We start from the raw sequence: 25,049 nt of genomic DNA, 5'->3' as shown, positions 1-25,049 counted from the left end.
TGGCCACCGTGGCCATTTCGAGCTTTTAAATCGTTATTTTTTTGTGAAGAAGTCACTTTTTGTTGAACAAAATGTATGAGGAATTCTCGAATCTCGATCAAGCTCGACCGATTCCCGAGAAACACTTTAACTTTTTTTATATTAATAAAAAGATAATAATAGAATAAATAGAAAAATATAGGCCGTCACGGATACATTTTATGATGGCGGCGGTTGGCTCGAGCGGCTTGATCTTTCATCGTCTGGGTGCACTGTGAACTCATTTTTAATGCCGGAAGTGGTCAAATAGTTATTTAGAGAACTGAAGGAAGTGATTATTCGGGGAAGTTAAGAAAACACAGCAAAATTAGCAAAAAGTTTTATTTAAAAGGGCAATTTTGCATTGATTCTACACAACTTTTTTTTCATTATCAATTTTTTGATAAATTATTTAGAAAGTAAGTTAAATAATACTTGAAATAGATTAAGAATTAATTAAACTTTCCATCCTCATTCAATATGCAGATCTACAATTAACAAAACATTTAATATTTTGCATTTTTTTTATTAAGTTGGACACGGTGGCCATTTTGATCCTCTGCGTAGGTAAAAAGTGTTCGGTCCTCCAAGTGTTAATCGTTAGAAAAAGTGGTTCAAATCGGTTCAAACGTTACAAAATCCGACAAAATCAATGCGTAGAAAATGTAAAAAAAGTACCACCCTGTTGAAACATCCGTGAAACATAAAAAAAGAAATCAAATAGGAAGCAGCCTGTCACAAAATAATTGCTAAGAAATTATGTAAACAACATTGAATACGTGTTGATTTAGTTGCAAAAAAGTGCTTTTAATTGATTTTAATGAGGCTCTAGAGGCGGTGGGGAAGATGGCAAAGTGTGCCCCAGAACCCAGCAGTCCGGTGACGAAAGTCTGGAAGCCGGAACGTGAGTAAATTCAATGTTTTCTCTGAACGGTTGAGGCTGACTTTCTCCTCCCTTTTTGGGGGCTTTTTTAGTGTATAAAATCCAACTGGAGGCTCCCACACCAAAGGCCGTAATGCGGAAGCATGACATTGATGACGCCCCTGAGCAGTATGGGTATGAATACCATGGGGAGATGGATCACAAGGAATCCGAGGAGATTCTCAGTGATACGCAGGATGGGACGTATTTGGTGCGTCAGAGTCCGGGAGCGGAGGACTTCTTCACGCTCTCGGTGCGCTTCAATCGTCGCACGAAGCACTATAAGATCTTCTATCGCCCCAACTACGGGCACTACCTCAAGGAGGACTTTAAGCGCTTTGAGACAATTCACGATCTCGTGGCGGACGGGCTCGTGAACTTCTACATGCAAATCCATGCGGCGCCGATTATTCAGGAGATGCTGGCACAGACGAAGAATAGCTACCACCAAAGTCCCTACATGACGCTCAATCGGCGGAAGTTGCGTGCGCTGTCAAATGATCTTCGTCGCACAATCCACGCGAATAATCTTGCCCAGCAGGTTGTGGCTCAACCATCCCCAACTGTGGCTCCGGATGAGGTGGATGTGCTGCCGGTGGTGTATGAGAAGCATCACGCCTTCAAGATTCACAGCTTCAAAGGGCTCAATTGGTGCGAATTCTGTGCTAACTTCCTCTGGGGCTTCACGGCGCAGGGTGTAAAGTGCGAAGGTAAGTTTTCAGGGAAACTTCTGGGTCTCTGTGTGTGTGTGTGTGTCTAATGCTTCCGTGCTCGCCTCTAACCCATTGGTGGCCTCCCTGTGTGGTGCAGATTGTGGCTTCATAGCGCACAACAAATGCTCAGAGCTCGTTCCACCGAAATGCGTTCCAGACCTCAAGAGGCTCCGTGGGGTTTTCGGCACAGACCTCACCACACTCGTCGCAGCGCATCACTGCACCGTTCCCTTTGTCATCAGGCGCTGTGTGGAGGAGGTGGAGGCGCGTGGGATGCTCCAGGAGGGCATCTACCGTGTCTCGGGCTTTGCAGATGAAGTTGAAGCCCTCAAGCTGGCTCTGGACAAGGATGGGGACAAGACGGACATGTCTGAGGCAGCGTACAGCAATATAAATGTCATCGCGGGCACGCTGAAGCTCTATCTGCGCCTCCTGCCTGTGCCTCTCATCACTTTCCAGGCCTATCCCGCCTTCATGGCGGCCACGAGTGAGTTTATTTATTTTTACGGATTTTTTTTAGATTGTTTTTTAGTTGAATAAAAATTAAATAAAAAATTATAAAAAATAAAATTCTAGTTTCTCGAATAACTAATTTAATGATTAAATAAAATAAAATGTTAAAAAGTTTTTTTTTTTAAATTAATTTTCCTTCAGCAGAATCTAGAAATTCCCGGGATCAGATTCAGAACGTGAAGGAAGCTCTGAAGCACCTTCCTCCGGCTCACTTAAACTGCCTCAAAGTTATGATTGAGCACCTCAACAGGTGAGTTTTATTTATTTCTTTAAATTTTTTCCTTAAAAATTGATTTTTAAAGATTATTTTATTATTAGTTGGTGTTCCACTTCGTGGCCAACACCAAGTATTGTAATCGTCGGAAAAACAGACCACCTCAGATCGGGCTCAAACTTGGTATGAGCACGTTTTAGACAACCCACATTCTGAAAATGGTGGTGGAAAATTTTTGATCCGGCCGGCCGGCCTGCCGGCCTCTGCGCTATACTTTGCTTCATAGCTCGAGAACGGTAACAGATAAACACTTCTGGTTTGAAGTTTTCTATAGAAATGTGGGTGTAAAATTTCATTTTTTCGCATTTTCAAAATCCAAGATGGCCGCCGTCCGCCATTTTGAAATACCGTCAACCACTTCCCTTAAAGATAGAGATCTGAAATTTTAGTATGTTGTAGAGCTCAGTGAGACGTTTTCATCGACAACTCATACTTGAAAATCGGTCAAGCCGTTTAGCAAATATGGCGACCTAAAGCAAAAAGTGTTTTTTCGATATAACTCGAGAACGGCTTGACCGATTTTGACCATCTTGGTATCAAATGAAAGGTTTTAAGAAGCCCTACAACTATCTAGAACATTTCAAGTTCCAAAAATGGCCACAAGAGGCGCTAAAATCAAAAACAAAAATTGCCTAACTTTAAGGGGCAATATCTCCCAACATCTGTTATCGTTTTCCTTTAAATTTTGATATTGTTACGGCGGAGCCGAAAACGCCCTCGAAAAACCTCAAAAACGTTTAATTTTGGAATCCCCACATTTTTTTTACATCCCCTTAAACGGCCATAAAAGAACCCCCCCCCCCTTCGGGGAATTTTTCCCAAAATCTCTTATAAAAGAATCAGATTCTAGAATCTGATTCCGGAAACACTAAAAATTGGGATGCCCTTTGGCCGAATTTCCACCAATGACGCACCCCTTGCGTCAGATGCACACTATATAAGCAGAGGTCCTGCAGGGAAAATGAGCATTCGACGGCGAGCAGCCGTAGAGGCAAGACCTCCGGAGCTCAGCCATTCCCTCAAATTGAGGAGAGCCACAAAAAGGCTTAGCAGGAAATGTCCTGAAAAGTGCCGCCATAGCGCGAGGAATTAAGTGAATAACAGCCGCCATAGAGCGAGGAATTTTAGTGATCAACTGCCGCCGAAGAGCGAGGAATTCTAGTGAATAGCAGCCGCCATAGAGCGAGGAATTTTAGTGATCAACTGCCGCCATAGAGCGAGGAATTTTAGTGATCAACTGCCGCCATAGAGCGAGGAATTTTAGTGATCAACTGCCGCCGAAGAGCGAGGAATTCTAGTGAATAGCAGCCGCCATAGAGCGAGGAATTTTAGTGATCAACTGCCGCCATAGAGCGAGGAATTTTAGTGATCAACTGCCGCCATAGAGCGAGGAATTTCAGTGAATAGCAGCCGCCATAGAGCGAGGAATTTAAGTGATCAACTACCGCCATAGAGCGAGGAAATTAAGTGAACAACTGCCGCCATAGAGCGAGGAATTTAAGTGAATATCAGCCGCCATAGAGCGAGGAATTTAAGTGAACGACAACCGCCAGAGAGCGAGGATCGAAGTGAATTTAATACAACTGCCGCCATAGAGCGAGGAATTGAAGTGATCGACTGCCGCCAGAGAGCGAGGATCGAAGTGAATACAGCAGAACAACGCTACCACACCTAGGGCAGGAAGCCCCAACTAGCCTAATAAGACCCCCGAAGAGTGAAATAAGAGCACGAAGCTCATCCAAAAATCCTGTACAACAGAGAAAAATCTTACAATAAAAGTTGCAGAAATAGTTTGGACAGAATAAATCTTAAGTCTTTTTCCTAGTAACACTTTCTTCTCAAATGTTTGCACCAGGACTTTCCACGGCAAAAACTCCCGCCGTAACAATTGGTGGCAGCGGTGGGATGCCAACAAGTCCAGCATTGGTGCCACCCGAAGAGACTGTGCGAAAGCTAGAAGACTTTAAAAATGATTTGTGTGAAAAACTCGATAAGCTGACTCTCAGCATTCGACAAAGTGCCGTGTTAGCTGGTGAAAAATCAAAAAAAGTGAATGATTGGAGATTTCAGCAATCTCCCAGCGCAAATGATCAGTGGTCAGAGGTGAAATCGCGGAACAATCAAAAGCTGTACGGCAGCCCCCGAATGGGATTCTCAGATTCACCTTATTTTCTCAGTGACCAAACTCGTGCAAAAATCTCTATGTATCCAGCAACAAATCCGTATCCTGTGCATTCACCCAACTGGGAAACCTCACAACAATTCCGTCGTCCATTAGAGAGAGATCAGGCCAACTATGTAAGCCCTGAGAGTCATCTTCCCCAGTTTGTGAATACCTCTGTCTACGGAATTACAAAACTAAAAGTAGAGAAATACGATGGGACGCAGTGCCTTGAGGATTATCTTTTGCATTTTGAAGTTGTAGCAACGGCAATCGGATGGAGTATTGCCCAGAAAGGGATAATGTTGGCAGCCTCATTGAGAGGAGCTGCATTGGAAGAAATGTCCTTGTTGGAAAAGGAAAAACAGCAAGATTGGATGACACTGACATCAGCACTCAAAGTGAGATTTGGAAGAGATCATCTGCGAGATCTTAATCACGTAGAGCTCCGTGGAAGAAAACAGAATGCAAAAGAGGAACTTCCAGCTTTTGGCAATGCGCTTCGGAAGTTGGTTCAACTGGCATACCCTGAGTGTCCCATTAGCGCTCAGGATCGTATAGCCATGTATCAATTTATCGATGGCATTTTTGATCTGGAAGTGCAGAATTGGGTCAGGATGAGTCGTCCGCAAACATTGGATGCCGCTATGGTCGTCGCCATGGAGTGCGAAGCCAACCAGAAAGCCACCATTGCAACACGTCCTCCAATTCATGCCATGGAAGTTGAGAGACAGGAAAGAGAAAAGTTCAATTGGACTGAGCGACGAAATTCACGAAAAAATTCGCCGCGTCAGAGAACGTCCAAATGGAGAAATCAACAGGAAGACAATGGGAATAGACAAGTTAATTGGTGCCCATCCAGAGAATCTCCAGCAGAATGGCTGGAGAGAAGCATTGAACGTAGGAGAAATTACCTGGATGAAGAGACCCAGAGGGAACAGGTGACACCGTCATATGATCCACCTCCCCATACAGAGTACAACCGTTCAGGAAATTTTATTTCACGGGAGAATAAATCATTATCCCACAATGAGATGACACCAGGAGTAGAGACAGAATGCAAAGGCAAATCCTCCAATGAAAAAGTAAACCACAAGAAAGTCCATACAAATCGTCGCCAGGAAGTGGAGAAAGACTTCCTTTGTGAAGGAATTTTGAGCAATCTCTTTGAAGAATTCATACAAGAACCATCTGCTCAGTCAGAAACCACAGAAGTCGCAGCTGAACCCATTAATTCATCTCCCATTCACGCTTCTGTGAACACAAATGATGAACTTCCTGATGAGATGGAGCCAAAAGATGAACACACCATTGAGGAGATCTTATTCGATGCTCAGGAGAACTATGAACCAGAAGAAAGTGTGCAGCAGGATTCGCAGCATGGTGAAGAATGGTCAGATGTTGACCAAGTGGAGAATAAAATCCCAAACCATGGACTGTCTTTAGATGAGATACTTCTCAGACATTTTCCTTCAAATACACATGATGGTGATGCAGAATGGATGAACAACCTACCAGACTACCAGACATCGGAAAGTGACTCAACCTTCACGGAGAATGAAATTGCAAAATGCAAGTCCCCTGGAAATCGAGAGAACATCCCTGACGATGACAGCATTCATTCTTCAAAGATCTTTAAGAAGTTGAGGCCAAGTTCCTCCCTGAGAAAGTGTTACAATCAGCTCGGAGGAAGGCCACCAGAAGTGCAAGTTTTTCGATGGATTGGTGCCTAATCGGGACGATTAGGACTAAGTGGGGGGGAGTGTTACGGCGGAGCCGAAAACGCCCTCGAAAAACCTCAAAAACGTTTAATTTTGGAATCCCCACATTTTTTTTACATCCCCTTAAACGGCCATAAAAGAACCCCCCCCCCTTCGGGGAATTTTTCCCAAAATCTCTTATAAAAGAATCAGATTCTAGAATCTGATTCCGGAAACACTAAAAATTGGGATGCCCTTTGGCCGAATTTCCACCAATGACGCACCCCTTGCGTCAGATGCACACTATATAAGCAGAGGTCCTGCAGGGAAAATGAGCATTCGACGGCGAGCAGCCGTAGAGGCAAGACCTCCGGAGCTCAGCCATTCCCTCAAATTGAGGAGAGCCACAAAAAGGCTTAGCAGGAAATGTCCTGAAAAGTGCCGCCATAGCGCGAGGAATTAAGTGAATAACAGCCGCCATAGAGCGAGGAATTTTAGTGATCAACTGCCGCCGAAGAGCGAGGAATTCTAGTGAATAGCAGCCGCCATAGAGCGAGGAATTTTAGTGATCAACTGCCGCCATAGAGCGAGGAATTTTAGTGATCAACTGCCGCCATAGAGCGAGGAATTTTAGTGATCAACTGCCGCCGAAGAGCGAGGAATTCTAGTGAATAGCAGCCGCCATAGAGCGAGGAATTTTAGTGATCAACTGCCGCCATAGAGCGAGGAATTTTAGTGATCAACTGCCGCCATAGAGCGAGGAATTTCAGTGAATAGCAGCCGCCATAGAGCGAGGAATTTAAGTGATCAACTACCGCCATAGAGCGAGGAAATTAAGTGAACAACTGCCGCCATAGAGCGAGGAATTTAAGTGAATATCAGCCGCCATAGAGCGAGGAATTTAAGTGAACGACAACCGCCAGAGAGCGAGGATCGAAGTGAATTTAATACAACTGCCGCCATAGAGCGAGGAATTGAAGTGATCGACTGCCGCCAGAGAGCGAGGATCGAAGTGAATACAGCAGAACAACGCTACCACACCTAGGGCAGGAAGCCCCAACTAGCCTAATAAGACCCCCGAAGAGTGAAATAAGAGCACGAAGCTCATCCAAAAATCCTGTACAACAGAGAAAAATCTTACAATAAAAGTTGCAGAAATAGTTTGGACAGAATAAATCTTAAGTCTTTTTCCTAGTAACACTTTCTTCTCAAATGTTTGCACCAGGACTTTCCACGGCAAAAACTCCCGCCGTAACAATATGTTGTAGCCTGAATCAATATCTTTCACCAGTCCGAAAATGAAGAAAATCTATGTCGCCGTTTAGAAGATATGGCCATTTGAAAAATTCTTGAATTTGAAAAGTTCTAAGAGCCATATCTCCTGAACTGCTTGTCTGATTTTTCTGAACTTGGTATCAAATTAAAGGTTTTGCAATTCTCTACAACTTTCTAGAACATTAGAAACATCTAGAACCATTTCTTGAGGACGAAAAATGCAAAAAACTGTTTTAGTAAAACAAAAAGCCGTCATTTTGTGTTCTTGAGGTGACCTTGAAAAGTATCAAAATTTATCCCATATTCTAGCCTGTTTTAATACCTTTCCAAAACTGGTCAAGAAATTTTTGTAGGTCTTATAGAACCAGAGATATGACCATTTTTATCCATCAAATTGCCGAATTTTACAAAAAAAATCTTTGTCTATGAATTCTGCTCACAAATCGCATTATAACGCATAAACAAACTTCTACACGTTGTGGGACACCAACTCTTATAACTGGACGCGTTATGATTGACTTTTATTTTGTTTTTTAATGCTTTTCTTCCAATAAAAAAATCTTGTTTCAAAAAGAATAATCTTTAACCCATCCTCACTTTTTGTATGATATATCATACGCAAAATTGGTAGTTTTTGATCAATTTTTGTGACGCGAATTCGCAAAATTTTCCTTCCGGGTTAGTGTTTTCCACTTTTATAAACCCTTAACTCTTTATATTAATTTTCCTGGGTGTCAAAAACATAAAATAATGTTATTTTTTGACAAAAATCTAAGTGTATCCAATTGCAATGTTGTCCGGGAACCAAAATGTGTGTATTTTAAGTGACAATTTCCTTTTTCTCTGCAATATTTTGTGCAAAATCACTTATTTATTAATAAAACTTTGTGAATTAACCAAAATATCCGCCTCCGACCGCAAATTATTCAATATTTTACGTGATAAACATCTGCGTATGATATATCATACGTTGGTTGAATTGAGGTACTTTTTAGGTTAAAGTGCGAGTTTATTTTTGTGAAGGAAGATCTAAGGGTTTGGGAATAAAAATTAAGATTGCAGTGAAAAGGAATGCCAGGAAGTGCTAAATCAGATACATCGTAAGCATTAAGAAGTACCTCACACCAGGAAATATAGAAATTTTAGCGAAAATCTTGACTTTTGTAGGTCTGAGAACGAAGAAGGATAGTACATCCGGCTCTGTCCGGAGACTTGTCAGCATACTCACAAGAAGTCTCCGTCCTAGAGCAGACCATGCAACATGGGATGGTTATTTTACTTCCTGGCTACGCAACTGTTAGTGATGAGGATAACTGTGATAATCAAGACAAGTTCAGTCTCTATATTCTTAGAACTAGAATTCTACAAGAACGCGGTGAGTTGATTGTGAAACCCAAGGATTGGTGTTCTATTGGTTCAATTAATTAATTCTGGTCCAAAATCTAGCCAGAATACTTAATTTCAACATAAATTATGTAATTTATGTATTTATATTAATTAAAGTCTTTGTTTCAACACTGAGAAAAAATTGAATTTTTTCAACCCCCTTTGTTCAAACGTATGATATATCATACGGTGTCTACCGACGCCCCCATGGGGCCTAAAAATTTTATTTTCAGGAATTATATTTCTTTTAGGCTTATTAGTCAAATTCTAGAAAATGAAGGTCCTACGTACAGAAGATCTATGACCTCGTTAGCATGGGTTAAAAAAAATCCTAATTTTCTTTATTAATTCTATCCTATCACCCTAAAGTCTTTGAGTCTACGGACCTATGTAATTATTTTTTTATCTTCAATAAAATATTTTTTACTATCCATTTTCCCAAACATTTTATGTTTGTATTTTTGTTAAATTAAAAGAATCATATAAAAAACATTTGCCTAATTTTAAATTATTCTCTTCTTTTAATCTTTTATCTTTTTAAAATCATTTTTGTTTCTTTTTTTGTTAATGATTTTTTCTTTTTCGTAAAACCTTTATCTTGTTTTATTTTAATTAAAATTTATTGTTCTTTTTAATTTTTTTTTTTTAAATTTCTTTATTTCCCAAATATTTTTTCATTAATTTTTTCCTGAATAAAAAATTTTTTCAACCTAAAATTTTTTTTTGATTTCTTATCTTTTCCTATTTTATTTAAAACCATTATTTAATCCTTCCTAATATTTTGATCATCTTTTTATTTTAAAAATATTATTGAAAATATTTTTTCATAAGATCCTGTTTATTTTTTAATATTAGCTGTGTTTCTTTCAGACACAGCTTTTGTGTACCGAGCAAAATCGAAAGTCGTCAGATCGGGCTCAAACTTGGGATGAGCACGAATTAGGGTCCCCACATTCCAAAAAACGTATGCGCCAAAAAAATTTTTTTCCGGCCATCCGGCCGTCCGTCCGGCCGTCCGTCCGCCGTGGTTCAACCCTAAATTGCAAGAGAACGGTAATAGATAGAGACTTGCGGTAAACGGCAAAGTTTAAAAGTCGACTGGAAGACGTCCGATTATGATGTCAAATTTTACCCCCCACCCCCGCGTCCGCCATTTTGGTAACCTCAAAATTTTGTTTTCGCTATATCTCAGCCCCTGTAATAGCTAAAAATCTGAAATTTTGATATGTTGTAGGGGCCATCAATACCTTTCCAACGATACCACATTTTCGAAAATCGGTTAAGCCGTTTAGTCAATATGGCCGCCACAATTTTTCATCGAAAATCGACCATAACTCGAAAACGGCTTGACCGATTTTGATCAACCCGGGGTCAAATGAAAGATCTCAACAAACCCTACAACTCTCTAGAACATCCGAAGTTTCAAAAGTGACCGCTAGGGGGCCAAAAATCAAAAACAAAATTTTCGATGAGTTTTCGATGAATATCTCGAAAACGCCATTATCGATTTTCTTCATTTTTTGATATGTTATAGCTGACTATATTATCTAGCTCCATGCCAAAAATGAAGAAAATCTATGTCGCCGTTCTCGAGATATAGCCTTCCAAAGTTGGCATGTCATATCTCGGGTTCTACAAGTCCGATTTTAATCAACTCAAGCGCAAATGAAAGGTTTCGAGAAACCCTACAAATGTCTAGAACATTGCAACTTCGAGAAATGACCGTAAGAGGCGCTAAAGTCAAAAACAAAGTTTTCGAAAATTTCGAACTCGAATTTTTCGAAAATGGCGACATAAATTTTTCTAATTTTTCGATATGTTATAGCTGACTTCAAGACCTTTCAAACAAAAAAAAATTTATGAAAATCTATGGATCCGTTCTCGAGATATGGCCTTCTAAAGATTTCTTAGGGTATGACTTTTCAACTTTTCCCGACTTTGCGCGTATTTAAACTAATTCGCGTTCTAGTTTGCTCTCACAAAATTGGTACACTGAAAGAAACACAGCTCTCGTAAGCTTGGTCAGCTTACCAGTACATTTTTTAATTCTCTTGAAAATCATTTTGATTATTTTTTTAATGATTTCTGTTTTTCATAAAATCTTTATATTGTTTTTATTTTGATTAAAATATTTTTCTTTTTAATATTTTTAAATTATTTTATATATTTTTAATTAAAACCACTAAAATATTTTTTCAACTTATAATATTCTTTGAATTTTTAATCTTATTTTTTAAAACCTTTTTATTTTTAAGATCTTGTTGATTTTTTATTAACATTTTTTTCATTTTCATTGAAATCCTTATTTTTTTTTGTTTTTTTTTTTATTTCAAAAGTAATTTAAAAGTTTTCTTTCTTTTTTTATTTTTTGCTTTTTCTCAAAATCTTTTTTTTTCTTTTAAAATTCTTCATGTTTAAAAAAAATAAAGTTTTTCAAAAAGTTAAAAGGTTTTCTGAAGTTTTTTTTTAATTATATATTTCATATTTTAATTTTTTTATAAAATATTTAGTCGTATTCTGCGACAAAGGAATCTTTTTAATTTCTTAAAATAACAGAACAAATTTTAGAGATTTCAATGATTTTTTAGTCGCTGTTTAGGACTTATTATTTACTTTAAAATTTTTGTTCTTTTTCTTTTAAAATTCGTCCTGTTTAAAAAAAAACTTCTCAGTTTTTAAAAAAAATCTTTTCAAAGTATTTTTGCAATTTTTCTTCTAATTTGTAGAGTTGCATCCCATCAGAATATTAATAAAATGACAGAATACAACTTGGCGACGGTTTTTGCGCCAACTCTCATTGCCACACCGCACCACTTGACCGATCTATCGCAGGAAATCTTCATGCTCTCCTTTCTAATCTCAAATTGCAACCGGATCTTTGCCTGAGGCGCCGCCCCCCTGGAGGAGGAATTTCCAGTATTTGACGCGTTTCGAGGGGGATTTTCTGCGTCTTAACATTTCCAGGTGAATAAAAAAAAAGAAAAACAATCACAAAGAATGTGATAAAAAAAAATCTATTTATTGTTGAAACATTTGGTGCAATCGCAAAGCAAAACAAAAAGGAAAAAGTCGCGAGAAAATCCCCCTCTAAAGACAATTTTTACGATGAATTAACAAAGAAAGAAAGAAATGAAAATTCCTTTTTTTAAGAAGGATCTTTTATGTGAGTTTATTTTTCTACTTATCTGCACTGTATATTATGTATTTTGTAGTTCTTTTCTAATCCCAAAAATTTTTTATAACAAAAAGTGCACTGAAAATGTTTATTAGACGAAGAAAATGAATAAAAAAAAGAAGATTTTTCGAAACCAAAAGTGTTTTTTTTTCACTTTTATTTTGGAGCAAAAGACGAAGTTAAAACTGGTTCAACGATCGTTGTGAGAGCTTTAATATTTCATTGATATTTGGAGGCTTGATTGCCGTGTCTTTGATTGCTTTTCTGAAGATCATCCCAAGATCGTGTTGGAGCCTCATCAATTTATTTATGTCCGGGTCATTTTCAGCATCTAGATCCATAATTTTTGCCCGTTGTGGCTAATTCTGAGGCGATCATTAAAGAATAATCTGCATAATCAGCCCGTAGAACGTTGTGCATTGTCTTTTTTTTTCTTTTCAAGCAGCTTTAAGCGCTTCTCTATCGCTTTTAGCCAATACAGTCCACCTACATGGCCTATTGACAAATCAAAAATGCCGTGTCGCCTTTTTTGGGGTCTCTATTAATAAAAGCGTCGCTAATAAATTATTTTACTGTGTGTGTTTAGATGAAAATGAAATTGAAATTTTATTTGTTTTATAAATTTTTCAAATTGAACAGGAGTGGATTTTATTTATTTATTAATTTTTTAAATAACGTATTTGCTTTCCTTAAATCTGTTATTATCGATCCTGTCGATATTTTGCTGATCTTGTTGGTTTTTTGCTGATCGTGCCAATTTTATGGAAATCTTGCCATTTTCTGCCGATAATTTGATGATCCTTCAGGTTTTTTTTAACTGATCGTGCAAGTTTTCCGACGATATCCTGCCGATTCTGCAGATTTTTTGCTGATCGTGTTGTTTAAATGGAAATTCTGCTGTTTTTCTGACAATATTTTGACTATTCTGCCGATATTCTGCTGATCCTTTCGATAATTCAAGGATCCTGCCGGTTTTTTGCTGATCTTTCCGGTCTTACCGATATTCAGACGATCATTCCGATATTCTGCCGATCCTGCAAGTTTTTTAACGATCATAATAATAGTTTTCCGGGTTTTTCGTGGGTTAAATGAGAGCTCTCACCCAAAAAAAAACTCATGTTTTCCAGAGCTTTCGACTCCGATTGGAGCCTTCTCAGTGGCTACAGAGAATAAATTTATTTACAAACATTTTCTACAAAAACAAGACAATTTTCCACTCATTCAAGCATGGGGAAATTATTCTTACTCACAATTTGGCAGAACGAGAAGGCATCTATAAACTAACAAAAACAGAATTTCTTAACATTTAAAACAAGGAAACACAGAAAAATTTAAAGAAAAACCACCTGCCAATATTTTGCTGATCCCTTCGATAGTCCAACGATTCTGCCGATTTTTAGCTGATCTTGCCGATATTTTGCCGGTCTTATCGATATTCCGACGATCACTCCGATATTTTGCCGATCCTGCCAGTTTTTTGACGATCCTGACGATATATTTTGCCTATCTTGTTGATATTCTGACGACTTTGCTGATCTTTTTCTAACTAAATAAAGCTCAAAATAATTTAAACGACTTCTGAACTTTTTTGAGCTTTAAATTCGAACAAGAAAAAAAATATTTCTCTTTTCGTATTCGAACCAGGGTTATTTGGCTGAGCAACCAGCGCTCTACCTACTGTGCAAAATATTCTCTGAAAATTAAGTTTAGATTTTCATGCAAACCATTTTTTTTGTACCATTTTCACAAAAACCTGAGGAAAATCACTTAAAAAAATAAATTTCTTATCCAGAAAATCTCTCAAAATTTACGATCTTAATTAAATAAAAATAAAAATCATAAAACATGTGAAATATTAATAAAATAAAAGCCATATTAGATTGAATAAATTTATTTTTTGATAGATTTCCCGCATGCGAAAAACAACGCAAATTGATCGCGCCTCTGCATTTTCAGCCTCTTCATGTGATTTAGTTGGTGTTCCACTTCGTGGCCAACACCAAGTATTGTAATCGTCGGATTTTCCGACCACCTCAGATCGGGCTCAAACTTGGTATGAGCACGTTTCAGACAACCCACATTCCAAAAATGGTGGTGGAAAATTTTTGATCCGGCCGGCCGGCCTGCCGGTGCGCCAAACTTTCCCTTATAGCTTGAGAACGGTAACAGATAGAGACTTCCGGTTTGAAGTTTTCTATAGAAATGTGGGTGTAAAATTTCATTTTTTCGTATTTTCGAGATCCAAGATGGCCGCCGTCCGCCATTTTGAACTACTGTCAATCACTTCCCTTATAGCTAGAGGTCTGAAATTTCAGTATGTTGTAGAGCTCAGTGAGACGTTTTCATCGATAATTCATACTTGAAAATCGGTCAAGCGGTTTAGCAAATATGGCGGCCTAAAGCAAAAAGTGTTTTTTTCGATATATCTCGAGAACGGCTTGACCGATTTTGACCATATTGGTATCAAATGAAAGGTTTTAACAAGCCCTACAACTGTCTAGAACATTACAAGTTCCAAAAATGACCGCAAGAGGCGCTAAAATAAAAAACAAAAATTGCCTAACTTTAAGGGGCAATATCTCCGAACATCTGTTATAGATTTCCTTTAAATTTTGATATGTTGTAGCCTGACTCAATATCTTTCACCAGTCCGAAAATGAAGAAAATCTATGTCGCCGTTTAGAAGATATAGCCATTTGAAAAATTCTTGAATTTGAAAAGTTCTAAGAGCCATATCTCCTGCACTGCTTGACCGATTTTGCTCATCTTAGTATCAAATTAAAGGTTTTGCAATTCTCTATAACTTTCTAGAACATCAGAACCCTCTAGAACCACTTCTTCGAGACAAAAAATGCCAATAACTGTTTTAGTAAAACAAAAAGCCGCCATTTTGTGTTCTAGAGATGACCTTGAAAATTATTGAAATTTATTTCAATTTATAGCCTGCTTTAATACCTTTCCAAAACTAGTCAAGAAATTTCTGTAGGTCTTATAGAACCAAAGATATGACCATTTTTATCCATCAAATTGCCGAATTTTACAAAAAAAAATTAAATTTGCCTACTAATTCTGCTCACAAATAGTATTACAACGCATAAACAAACTTCTACACGTTGTGGGACACCAACTCTTATAACTGGACGCGTTATGATTGACTTTTCATTCAAACAAGATAAAAGGAGAGATACGATATAGTATTCAAATTGAAAAAAGATATATTTTATGTAAGGAAAAAAAAAACATAAACAAGCCTTCTGATGGGTGGTACTTTTTTGCACAATATGAAAAGTAAAAAACGGAAAAGAATTCCAACAACTTGACCTTAACCATCCTCCGTATTGTCTGTGAGCTTGCTGGATGAATTGAAAATAATGAAAAAAAAAAAATATCCAATCCTACTCGCGAGATGCAAATTAGTCAATCGTATATGTGGCGAAAAATCACACGCACCGTCCCAGAGATTTTTCCTTGATCTTGGCCATCTGATGGCTGGCGCATGCTGATTAAATCGAGACTATAAAATCCGTGACATAATCGCGACGAGGCTCAGTCCAAGTGCTAATTTTGCCACTTAAACAACACAAAAATTCCCAAAAGACGCGCTTCTCGTTAGAAGAAAAAGCTCCCGCGCTCCTTGTCTCATAGAGATCAGTGTGAGTGATCTTCTCCTATTTCCCAGGAATTCCATTTATTTTTTGGATTAATTCGTGGAGGGATACAAAGGATTTTTTCACTACAAAAATCCTCAAAAATGGTGAGTTTTCTTCTCATTTCTGTGGCAAAGAAGCTTTTTTGTGCTTTCTGTGTGATCTCAATTTGTAACACGAAATAGATTCAAGGTGAAGATCTCCCCCAAATTTGGAAGCATTCGAAGCTTTGAGACAGTCAAAAGGGGGCCAATCAAGTGAAAAATGTTGTGCTCTTGCAGAGTTTTGTGCAAATTTATTTATTTTTTGTAAATTGAGATCATCAAAGCCTTAAAAGAAACTCAAAATTCCTGCCAAGTTTTGCAGTGCGTGGAAAAACGAAAGATTTCAATTCCAACAAAAAGGTTAAATTCGGAATTACGAAATGCAACACCCACGTCTTGCGGATTAGCTAATATTTCCGTGAAGAGAGAGTGTTTGTGTACAAAAATGGATACAGAGACAAAAATAAAATATTTTTCTTTTTATTTTTGAAATGATTTTTCAATGTTTTTTGATCTTTTAAAGCTTCAAAAGTGTTTCGATTTAAGGCCAAAGTTTAGTGGATAAAGCTTCAATTTTTATAGGATTTATTTTAATTTGCTAAATTAGTTAAATCTTACTACTTGAGAAGCTTGAAAAGTTTTTAATTTTTTTAATTAATTTAAAAAAAAAAGTTTGTTAGTTTAATGTGTAGCCTAATTGAAAAAGTTGCTGATCGAAAGTGAAAAGTTAGAAAAAATATTATTTTAATTGGTTCCGTTCGAATGAATATAACATTGCTCTATTTCTTTCCTTATTAGAAGTAATCTATTCAGCTTTCTTCTTATTTTAATCTTCTTTTAATTCTAAGATTTACAAGAGATTTTTTGTAAAACATTTTCTAGGACCTTAGGGAGCTTTAAAAAATTTTAAGTAATTCAAACAATTTTTTACATGGGTCTAAAGAAAGTCTAAAGCTTTAAATTAACGTTTGTGTTTCATGAATAAAAAAATTCTTGTACAGAAAACAAAATTAATTGTAAAAAAAGAAATGTCTTTTATCACAAAATCTTTGAACTTCATTTTATCGTAAAACAGAGACGTTTAGTAATTTTTTTTTTAATTCCTCTTTTCTTTTTTAACTAATCCTATTTTAATTTTTCTTCAGCTTTATAATTTTTTTTAAGTTTATAAGTTCTTTTAAAATTATTCATCAAATGTTAAGGTTTGTTTTTTTTTCAAAGATAAAAAACAACTTTAAAGTTTCATAAAAGGCATTCAGAATTAATTTAGAAAGCTTTTCTGAAATACCTTAAATACCAGAAATACCTAAAATATCACAAATACCTAAAATACCACAAGTACCTCAAATCTTTCAAATCCTTTCTAAACATTTTAAATTGAAAAATTTCATTATGTTAAGTCAATTAAAAATTTAAGAATCTGCGGAGTAGGTTTAAATTCCTTCCATGACTTCATTAATATAAATCCTGCTAGTTCCAAAATCACAATAATTGTTTTCAAGATAATTTTAACCCGGATTTATCAATTTTATTATGATTTAGTACGCACAAAAAATTTTTCTTTGTTGACTATGAATTGAAAAAAAATGTACAAAATTGATTTATCTCCACAAAAGTCGAAAACATTCAGTTAAAATAAGTTTTAAAACTTCTTTTTTAATAGTTGGTTTGTCTGGCGTAATATGATAAATTATATAGGGAGAAAACGATCCCCTTCCGGTGAGAGATCGTTTTCTCCCAATATAATCTTCTTTTTTAAGGCTTCAAGAATTTTGTGTAATTAACTTTTCTTATTAAATTTTGAAATCAGACCTCATTAAATATTTTTAAAGAAAATCCTAATCACATCCGGGTCAAAAAAATGCTTCAAAAAATAAGCAAAAATTCTTCAATTTGAGCACCCCCTTCTTTGGATAAGAACCAAATATTGTATTAAAACAACTTGAGGAAATGTCTTATTTATTTAGCAAATTCCAACTTGTTTTGTTACATAAACTCTCTGAGAATTCTCTTTTTGAGCTTTTTTGGCTTTTTTGAGATGAACAGAAAGTCGATTGATATTTAAACGGAAATATTATGTAAAACAAGAGTGCTAAAATGTGGCTAATTATGTTTTGCAGCAGACGCCTCTTGTCCTCATGGCCCTGGGGGCGTTTATGATGCTCTCACCCAGTTCCGTGCTAGGTAGGCAAACATATTACAGGGATGGCTATTACACGAGATACTATGACCCCTACACCTACTACCCATCATACTGGCGGCAGCAGCGCGTCATCAATCGTGGATCGTACGATCAGGACCTCAATGGTGTGGATCACGATCACAGAACATTTTTTCTTTTCTCTTTTCTCTTTTCTTTTGATACTCACACGCACTTTCAGCACCATTTCCTGCACCACAAACCCACCTCTACAGAATGCATCAAACAAATCAACCCCCATTTTTTCACAACTTGACGCTTTTTATTAGATTTTTTAAAGCCCTTCGATTGATCATTAAATTATGATCGATTTTTTTGTTTTGGAGGACAAGGATGCGCGAGGAGTCCCTGTGGCGTGGGAGCGCAGTGCCAGGAAGCAGCTGGAGGACGTCCAGTCTGTTCCTGCCCAGCTGGCTACAGTGGAAATCCTCTAACTCAGTGCGTCCGTTTGGGATGCATTGATCACGCCGAATGCGGATCCCACCAAGTTTGCAGATCAGGAAGCTGTGTTAATCCCTGCGTCGGGACGTGCGGGACAAACGCTAATTGTGATGTAAGTCCTCACACTCTTAGAATTAAAATGGTTTAAACTTCAGTATTTATAACTGTTTCATTAGGATAAATTGACTAAAGTTGATCAATGAAAGAATGAAAACGCCGATTTAAATGGTTAAAATGACTCAAGTCATTTGGTCATAAATGTGCAAAAGTCTAACAGAATAACAGAGTCAAGAAAGTTGAAGTTATTCAGTGAATTAATACTATAGGAAAATTGAAATAGCTAATTTAGCAAAAGTTAATCAGTTACAGTAAAAGAAGTTATTTTGTGTCAGGAAAAAATGCAAATTAAAATTGTAAAATATCTTCCACCATATGAATTAAAAAGAGTATAAAATTTATTAAATTGACAGAATGAATTAGTTAAATATTATTTCGGAAAGTGTTTCCATCATTTAATTTCGTCAAAATAACCGAAATACTTTAGTAAAATTGACTAAATAACTCAATTAAATAACACTAAAGAACCGCCGGGCCTGACAAAGTCTCTATTTCCATAGAAAAATATGATCCCTCGACTTTCGAGCTCTGAGACACCCAGAAAATTTCCTCAATCTGAAAAAATCAACCACCACTGGACAGATAATTTAATATTCTATCGATTGAAAACTTTTGAGGGGTGTCTCACGAAGATTAATGCACTTAAATCAATTTTAAAAATATCTTTGCGCTTTTTGGAAAAAAATGACGACATTTTTCAACACGACCACCCAGTCTAGTAATAAGCAAATTTAATTTCACTTCAAACGTTTCTTACCTCAAATTTTGTTAATATTTCGCAATAAATTTACATTTTTTCACATTTCAAGCCTTCTGAAATATTGCTAAGTTCGGCTAAGGTCCGGTTTGAGCTTTCAACCCATTCGCATCGTCTCATGCGTCTGAAAGCTTCTTTTTGGCTTTAAAAGCTTTATTTCGCGGTGCATTGTGCTGAAAAGTGCAGAATTTCTCTGCTAGTGCGTGCACTTCGCGAAGTGCTGAAGAACAGTGGCCTGCGGTGAGAGTGAAGCGCGGAATTCTCGCGGGGAATCTCCACGAACGCGTATGGGAGGAGATTTCATGGCATGGAGAGCGGGGTGCGGTGTGGAAACGACGTGCTGCTGCAGAGAGATCACAGTTATAGCGACGAACGAGCGCTGACTGTTGGTCACAATGCACACACAGACATCGATTGTGTGTGCATTGTTTTTTCTGTGCCTTGGATCATTACGGAGTTTGTGAGAATTTTTTTTTGTGAGATTTTTGTGATGAGCTCTCTAGGTCATTTTGCTGCGTTATTGATTAGTAATCAATCAGCAATGATCCAATCTGAGGTGACGCCACGCCCTTACGGGGCAAGGTAGGCAATGAAACTCAGGTGAGAGGTTTGAATTGGACTCCAGAGTAGGGTAAGTTGGTTTTTCTGGGTAGTGTCTCTTGGGTCTGCTTTTGGATAGTGACATTGCAGTTTGCAATTTAGAGATCTGATCTTTAATAGGTCCTCTAAAATAGTCGCTTTTCAGAGGGAGTATTTGAGGGCCTATTTTTGGGAAGCCAACTCCTGACTGTTAGACGCTCTATTATTCCGCAAAGGCTCAGGAAGTGGATAACTATGCTGGTTTTATCAAATGTTGAAAACGGGCATCCACTAGCCTTTTAGTAGAATTAGAGTAATTAAAAGAATTAAACAGAGTTATCAGAGTAGGGTAAGTTGACTTTTATTAACAGTGTCTCTTGGATATGCTTCTGGATAGTGGCATTGCAGTTTGCAATTTAGATATCAGATCTAAACCAGGTCTTCTAAAATTAGCTACTTTTCGGAGGGGTATTTGAGGGCCTGTTTTTAGGAGATTAACTCCCGATCAATAGATTTTACATTCCGCAAAGGCTCAGGAAGTGGATAACTAATGCTGGTTTTATCAAATGTTGTAAAACGGGCATCCACTAGTCTTTTAGTAGAATTAGATATATTAATAGAATCAATAGAGTGATTAGATTGTTTGAATAACTGAATAAGGCACAGAAAAATTCAGGATCGTGGGGGAGGAGGTGGCACGAAGTACTCAGCAGAGCTCAGTTTGCCAATACCTTCAACTCTACTAGTCAACAATCTACCAATCTACCAAAGTTCGGCTAAAACCGAGTCTTGTCAGGCCCCTGGAATTGGTCGAAATGACCGAAATTCTTCAATGAAATTGACTAAATAATTCAGTTAAATCACCTAGCCAGAGTGTTTCAATCATTTGAATTAATCAAAACGACCGATGAACTTCAGTGAAATTGACAAAATAATTCAGTTAAAATGTATTGCGTGAGTACTTAAACCATTTGAATTGGTCAAAATCGATGAAAAAAAATGGTTAAAGATCTTCGGCCAAATAAATTAGTCAAAATACTCTCGCTAAATAAAAAAAAATGGTCAAATATCCACCAAATAAATTGATCAAAATAACGAAATTTTTGACCAAATCAAATTTGGGGAAGATCGAGACCGAAATTTTCAGTTAAAAAAACTAAAATATTTTTAACAGTGCAAAGGGATTTATTTTCCTTTCCTACAAAAAAAAATGATTTTATTGCAAATCCTTGAGAATTGTAATCAATTCTCGTAGACAATGAACCCACCTCTGAACCTCGCTCTTTAAATAAGCCACAGAGGTGATCTTAATTCAATTTGTTCTGGTCTTAATCTCCTTTTTTGGTCAAAACGCGATTACCAATGGCCCAATTTCACCTTGTTGCTTGCTGATGTTTTCCTTCCTCTTCCAGGTACGCAACCACGTGCCCGTTTGCAGTTGCCCAGCTGGCTACAAGGGTGATCCCTTCAGCTACTGTCGCCAGATGGATCCAGGTGAGTCAAAGCGATCTAATTGACATCTCACAGAGGCACTCCCCCATCCCACATGCTGTCCAAAGTGAGATGCTAATTACCGGGTAGAGAGACAATTGCGCGAGCTCAATTACAATGCAATTATCGCGCATGATTTGAGAGCATCGGCGACGCACAAAACTACCTCCATGGCCCACATTTTCACCTTGATCCACGTATTGCTTTTGCGAGGAAATTAAATGCCTCACAATGACAACATTATGAGATGTTTTTGAGCATAAATTCCGTGGGTGGATGGCTTTTGTAGCCATTTTTTCTTCGTCAGACAAATAAGGCTTCCGTGATCTTTCTTCCACAGCCGAGCTCTGCCATCCATCCCCATGTGGAGTCAATACCAAATGTGATGTAATCGGTGGCACACCTACATGCACCTGCCTCCCGGGATTCTTTGTAAGTACCTCACCTCTGACCTCTTTGAAAAAGAGCAAAAAAATGAGAGTTTTCTAACCATTTCAGGGCAACCCACTGACTGGATGTCGTCATGAGTGCGAGTCCGATGGGCACTGTGCCAACCAGGAGTACTGCCATGACTTCAAGTGCGTCAATGCGTGCAAACAGTGCGGCCAGGGAGCTTCCTGTGCTCGTGCCACAAACCACCGTGCCGTCTGTGAGTGCCCCAAGGGCTACATTGGCAGTGCCTACACCGAATGCCGCCCAGAATGCCTCGGCGACGTGGATTGCCCCTCCGGACGACCAGCCTGTATCTACGGCATCTGCAAGAATCCCTGCGAGGGAGCTTGTGGTGTCAATGCGGACTGTAATCTCCGTGGCCTTACACCAATCTGCAGCTGCCCACGTGACATGACGGGTGATCCCTTCATCTCGTGCCGTCCCTTCACAAAGGAAGATCTCTGCAATCCCAACCCCTGTGGGCAGAATGCTCAATGCACACCTGGATACGACAACACTAATCGCGAGAGGCCCGTCTGTACCTGCCTGCCAGGATACACCGGAAATGCCCTCACCTACTGCAGCAGGGTGAGTTAATGAAGCTAATCTAGCGATATTTAATTTTATTAGTTCTGAAACTTTCAAACAATACCGAGAAGAATTTAAAAAAAAATCTGAACTTTATTAAGAATTTTTAACAAAAATAAATCTGTGTAAATTCGCATTTTCTAAAGCTTTTTCACAGATAAAACATTTTTCAACAAAAAAGGATCGTAAGAAAAGTTTAAGAGTGAGAAAAATCAAAATAGGATGAAGAGAAATCAAAAGATCGTGAAATATTTTAAAAATATTCGTATAGGAACAAGGAGGTTTATCTGTGTGAAAATCTTCAGATCATTCTTCGAAAAGATTCAGACTATTCAGCTGCTATTTTATTTCTGCTAATATTTAGATTATTCGTCAAGAAAATTCGGATTTTCAGTAAAATTCTGATTGTTCGGTAAAATTCAGATTATTCGTTGAGATTTGGATTATTCTTCAAAATGCAGATTATTCGTTAAGATTCAGATCATTCGTTTAAATTCATATTATTCGTTGAGATTCGGAGTATTAGTTAAGATTCAGATTATTCGGATTATTCGTCAATTAGATACTGATTATTCGGTAAAATTGATTAGAATCAGATTTATTCGTCAAGATTCAGATTATTCGTAAAGTTTTAGATTGTAGTACATCAAGGATATTAAGATTATTTTCAAAATTTTAACTATTCGTCAAGAAAATTCTGATTATTCGTAAAGATTTTGATTCGGATTATTCTTCGAGAATATTCAGACTATTTGCAAATATTCAGATTATTTGTCAAGAAAATTCGGATTATTCGTTAAGATTCAGATTCTCGTTGAGATACGGAATATTCGGCAAGATTTGGATGATTCGGTAAAATAAATCGAAATATTCGACAGATAAACACCTCTTGTATAGGAACTTATTCGACACTGTATGGTAGTAACGTAGACAGAAAGGAGTTTAATCACTGTTATATGGGAAAAATTCCTCATTGGAAAGAACAATCGAAGCTACAATTTGATCTTGTAGATAATAAAAAAAAGAATAAAAAATCTCCAAGAATCTTCTCATTTCCTTCATCGATAAGATGAGAAAAACTGTTATAAATTTTCACAAAAATACGAAAAATGACGTCATCATTAGGTTGTTTTGTCTTCTTCAATGTATGAAGCATTTGTGCTAATGTTTTATCGATGATTTTTGATAAGGAATTTATGTTTCATGCATCAAAAGAGAGAAAAGCAGAATAGTGACGTCATTGTCTTCATTTTTCGGAAACTTTTTGGCGGTTTTCATTATTTGATCTCAGAGAAGAATGGGAATCTCTTTAGTGATTTCTTTCTGCTTTTTTTTAAAATGATTTTTTAAAACTTTAAACTTGATCTGATTGAAGATTTTTTAATAAAGAATTCCCTCATACAACAGTGACTAAACTCCTTTTGAAATATTCTGAGAATTCTTTTTTTTTAAACAACTCTTCGCACATTTTTTGAAATTGTTCATAAAATTTTACAAGCAATTTGTTATATTTTGTGAGTTGAGAGTAATTATTAAAAATATCTCAAGAATTAGAAATTCAAAATCATTTTTTCCATAATTCTTAGGAATTTTTTTCTTTTTATTCTCTTTTCCTTTAATGGGATTTAAATTAATACAAACTTGACAATTTATTACACCAATTTAGGTCATTTTTAGGTATTGTAAATATATTTTTAAGAAAAAAAAGTATAAGAAAATGAAAAAAAAATTATGCTTTAAAAGAATAAAAAAAACTAATTTTTTATTTAAAGAAAAATTAAAGAAGGAAAAACTTGGGCGAGAAAAGTCACAAAATGTTTAAAATATTTTTTATTTATTAATTTCAGGGCGAGTGCCAGGCTGACAGTGAATGCCCTGACCACCGTGCCTGCATTGCCCTTCAGTGCGTCGATCCGTGCGTGAATCAATGCGGTGTTGGAGCTGATTGTCACGCCAAACGTCACGTGGCCGTTTGCACGTGTCCCGCCGGCACTTCCGGAGACGCCCTTGTTTCCTGTCGTCAATCCCGCAGCTACCCTGTGGCTCGCTACTACAAGAAGAAGAAGTAAACAATCCCTCATCGACCTCAAACAACCCCTTCCGAAGAAAAAAAATTAACGAAGAAAAAGTCTAAAAAAAAAAAAATTCTCAAACATTCCAACTCAGCATCTTCTGCAAAAAAATAAAACGATCACAAATTGGCCGTTAGATGAAAAGACTTTTGCGGATTTTTAAATATGTATATAAATATATATATTTTCTCAATTTTCGTTTTACACAAAAAAAATTTTTTACGCTATATCCGTTGGTAAGATTTTCTCCACTTTGCACATCCGTTGGATGCGAAATGAAAAATAATTTAGGCAAACTGTTCTCTTGCTATGCTAAAAAAAAATTGTCTTCAACTTATGCACTAGATTTCCTCACAATGGATTAATTATGTTTTGCCATCTTCCTTCTTCAGCTCTTACGCGACACATTACAAGTTTCAATTTGAAGATTGCAATCTCTACACGCTACGCAGCGACAACTGAATCAATTTAACGCTAACTAAACGCTAAATGGGGGGCGTTGGGCACAAAAATAAATCTACATATAACTATATTTATTGGCAAA

The 25,049-nt window shown here is 37.1% G+C and overlaps 3 protein-coding genes across 8 annotated transcripts in view; 2 read left to right on the top strand and 1 right to left on the bottom strand.

Moving 5' to 3' along the window:
- LOC129787507 (C2 domain-containing protein 5) overlaps positions 1-25,049 on the bottom strand; it is a 970,947-nt gene that overhangs the window by 606,482 nt on the left and 339,416 nt on the right. The gene's annotated exons all lie outside the window — the stretch shown is intronic.
- LOC129787766 (beta-chimaerin) lies at positions 713-12,276 on the top strand. Of its 5 annotated transcripts, none has more exons than XM_055823558.1 (5): positions 713-922; positions 994-1,650; positions 1,811-2,140; positions 2,311-2,416; positions 11,689-12,276. In XM_055823558.1, exons 1-5 carry the CDS (start codon positions 865-867, stop codon positions 11,846-11,848), a joined length of 1,311 nt encoding a protein of 436 aa, XP_055679533.1. In that variant the 5' UTR covers positions 713-864; the 3' UTR covers positions 11,849-12,276. The 5 variants fall into 5 exon arrangements, with proteins under 5 accessions (XP_055679533.1, XP_055679523.1, XP_055679541.1 ...); XM_055823548.1 differs by having other exon boundaries at positions 714-922; positions 2,308-2,416; XM_055823566.1 differs by lacking the exon at positions 11,689-12,276 and adding an exon at positions 2,485-2,947 and having other exon boundaries at positions 714-922; positions 1,751-2,140; positions 2,308-2,416.
- LOC129787790 (stabilin-1) lies at positions 15,641-24,641 on the top strand. 2 transcript variants are annotated; one of them, XM_055823588.1, is made up of 7 exons: positions 15,641-15,891; positions 17,949-18,012; positions 18,355-18,581; positions 21,335-21,416; positions 21,754-21,845; positions 21,912-22,433; positions 24,281-24,641. In XM_055823588.1, the coding sequence occupies exons 1-7, from the start codon at positions 15,889-15,891 to the stop codon at positions 24,500-24,502; spliced, it is 1,212 nt and encodes a 403-aa protein (XP_055679563.1). In that variant the 5' UTR covers positions 15,641-15,888; the 3' UTR covers positions 24,503-24,641. The 2 variants fall into 2 exon arrangements, with proteins under 2 accessions (XP_055679563.1, XP_055679555.1); XM_055823580.1 differs by having other exon boundaries at positions 15,673-15,891; positions 17,949-18,135.

Source organism: Lutzomyia longipalpis, chromosome 1 (assembly GCF_024334085.1).
Source record: "Lutzomyia longipalpis isolate SR_M1_2022 chromosome 1, ASM2433408v1".
Classification (NCBI taxonomy): Eukaryota; Metazoa; Arthropoda; class Insecta; order Diptera; family Psychodidae; genus Lutzomyia; species Lutzomyia longipalpis.
The sequence above is the reverse complement of the archived record's forward strand: the minus strand, read 5'-3'. Positions and strand labels throughout refer to the sequence as shown.

Coding starts and splice junctions, on each gene's coding strand:
- LOC129787766 (XM_055823531.1), top strand. CDS start 865: ATGGCAAAGTGTGCCCCAGAACCCAGCAGTCCGGTGACGAAAGTCTGG. Junction 923..993: donor GAAAGTCTGGAAGCCGGAAC/GTGAGTAAATTC, acceptor GGGCTTTTTTAG/TGTATAAAATCCAACTGGAG. Junction 2,141..2,307: donor CGCCTTCATGGCGGCCACGA/GTGAGTTTATTT, acceptor ATTTTCCTTCAG/CAGAATCTAGAAATTCCCGG.
- LOC129787790 (XM_055823580.1), top strand. Junction 18,582..21,334: donor GGACAAACGCTAATTGTGAT/GTAAGTCCTCAC, acceptor TTCCTCTTCCAG/GTACGCAACCACGTGCCCGT. Junction 21,417..21,753: donor CTGTCGCCAGATGGATCCAG/GTGAGTCAAAGC, acceptor TTTCTTCCACAG/CCGAGCTCTGCCATCCATCC.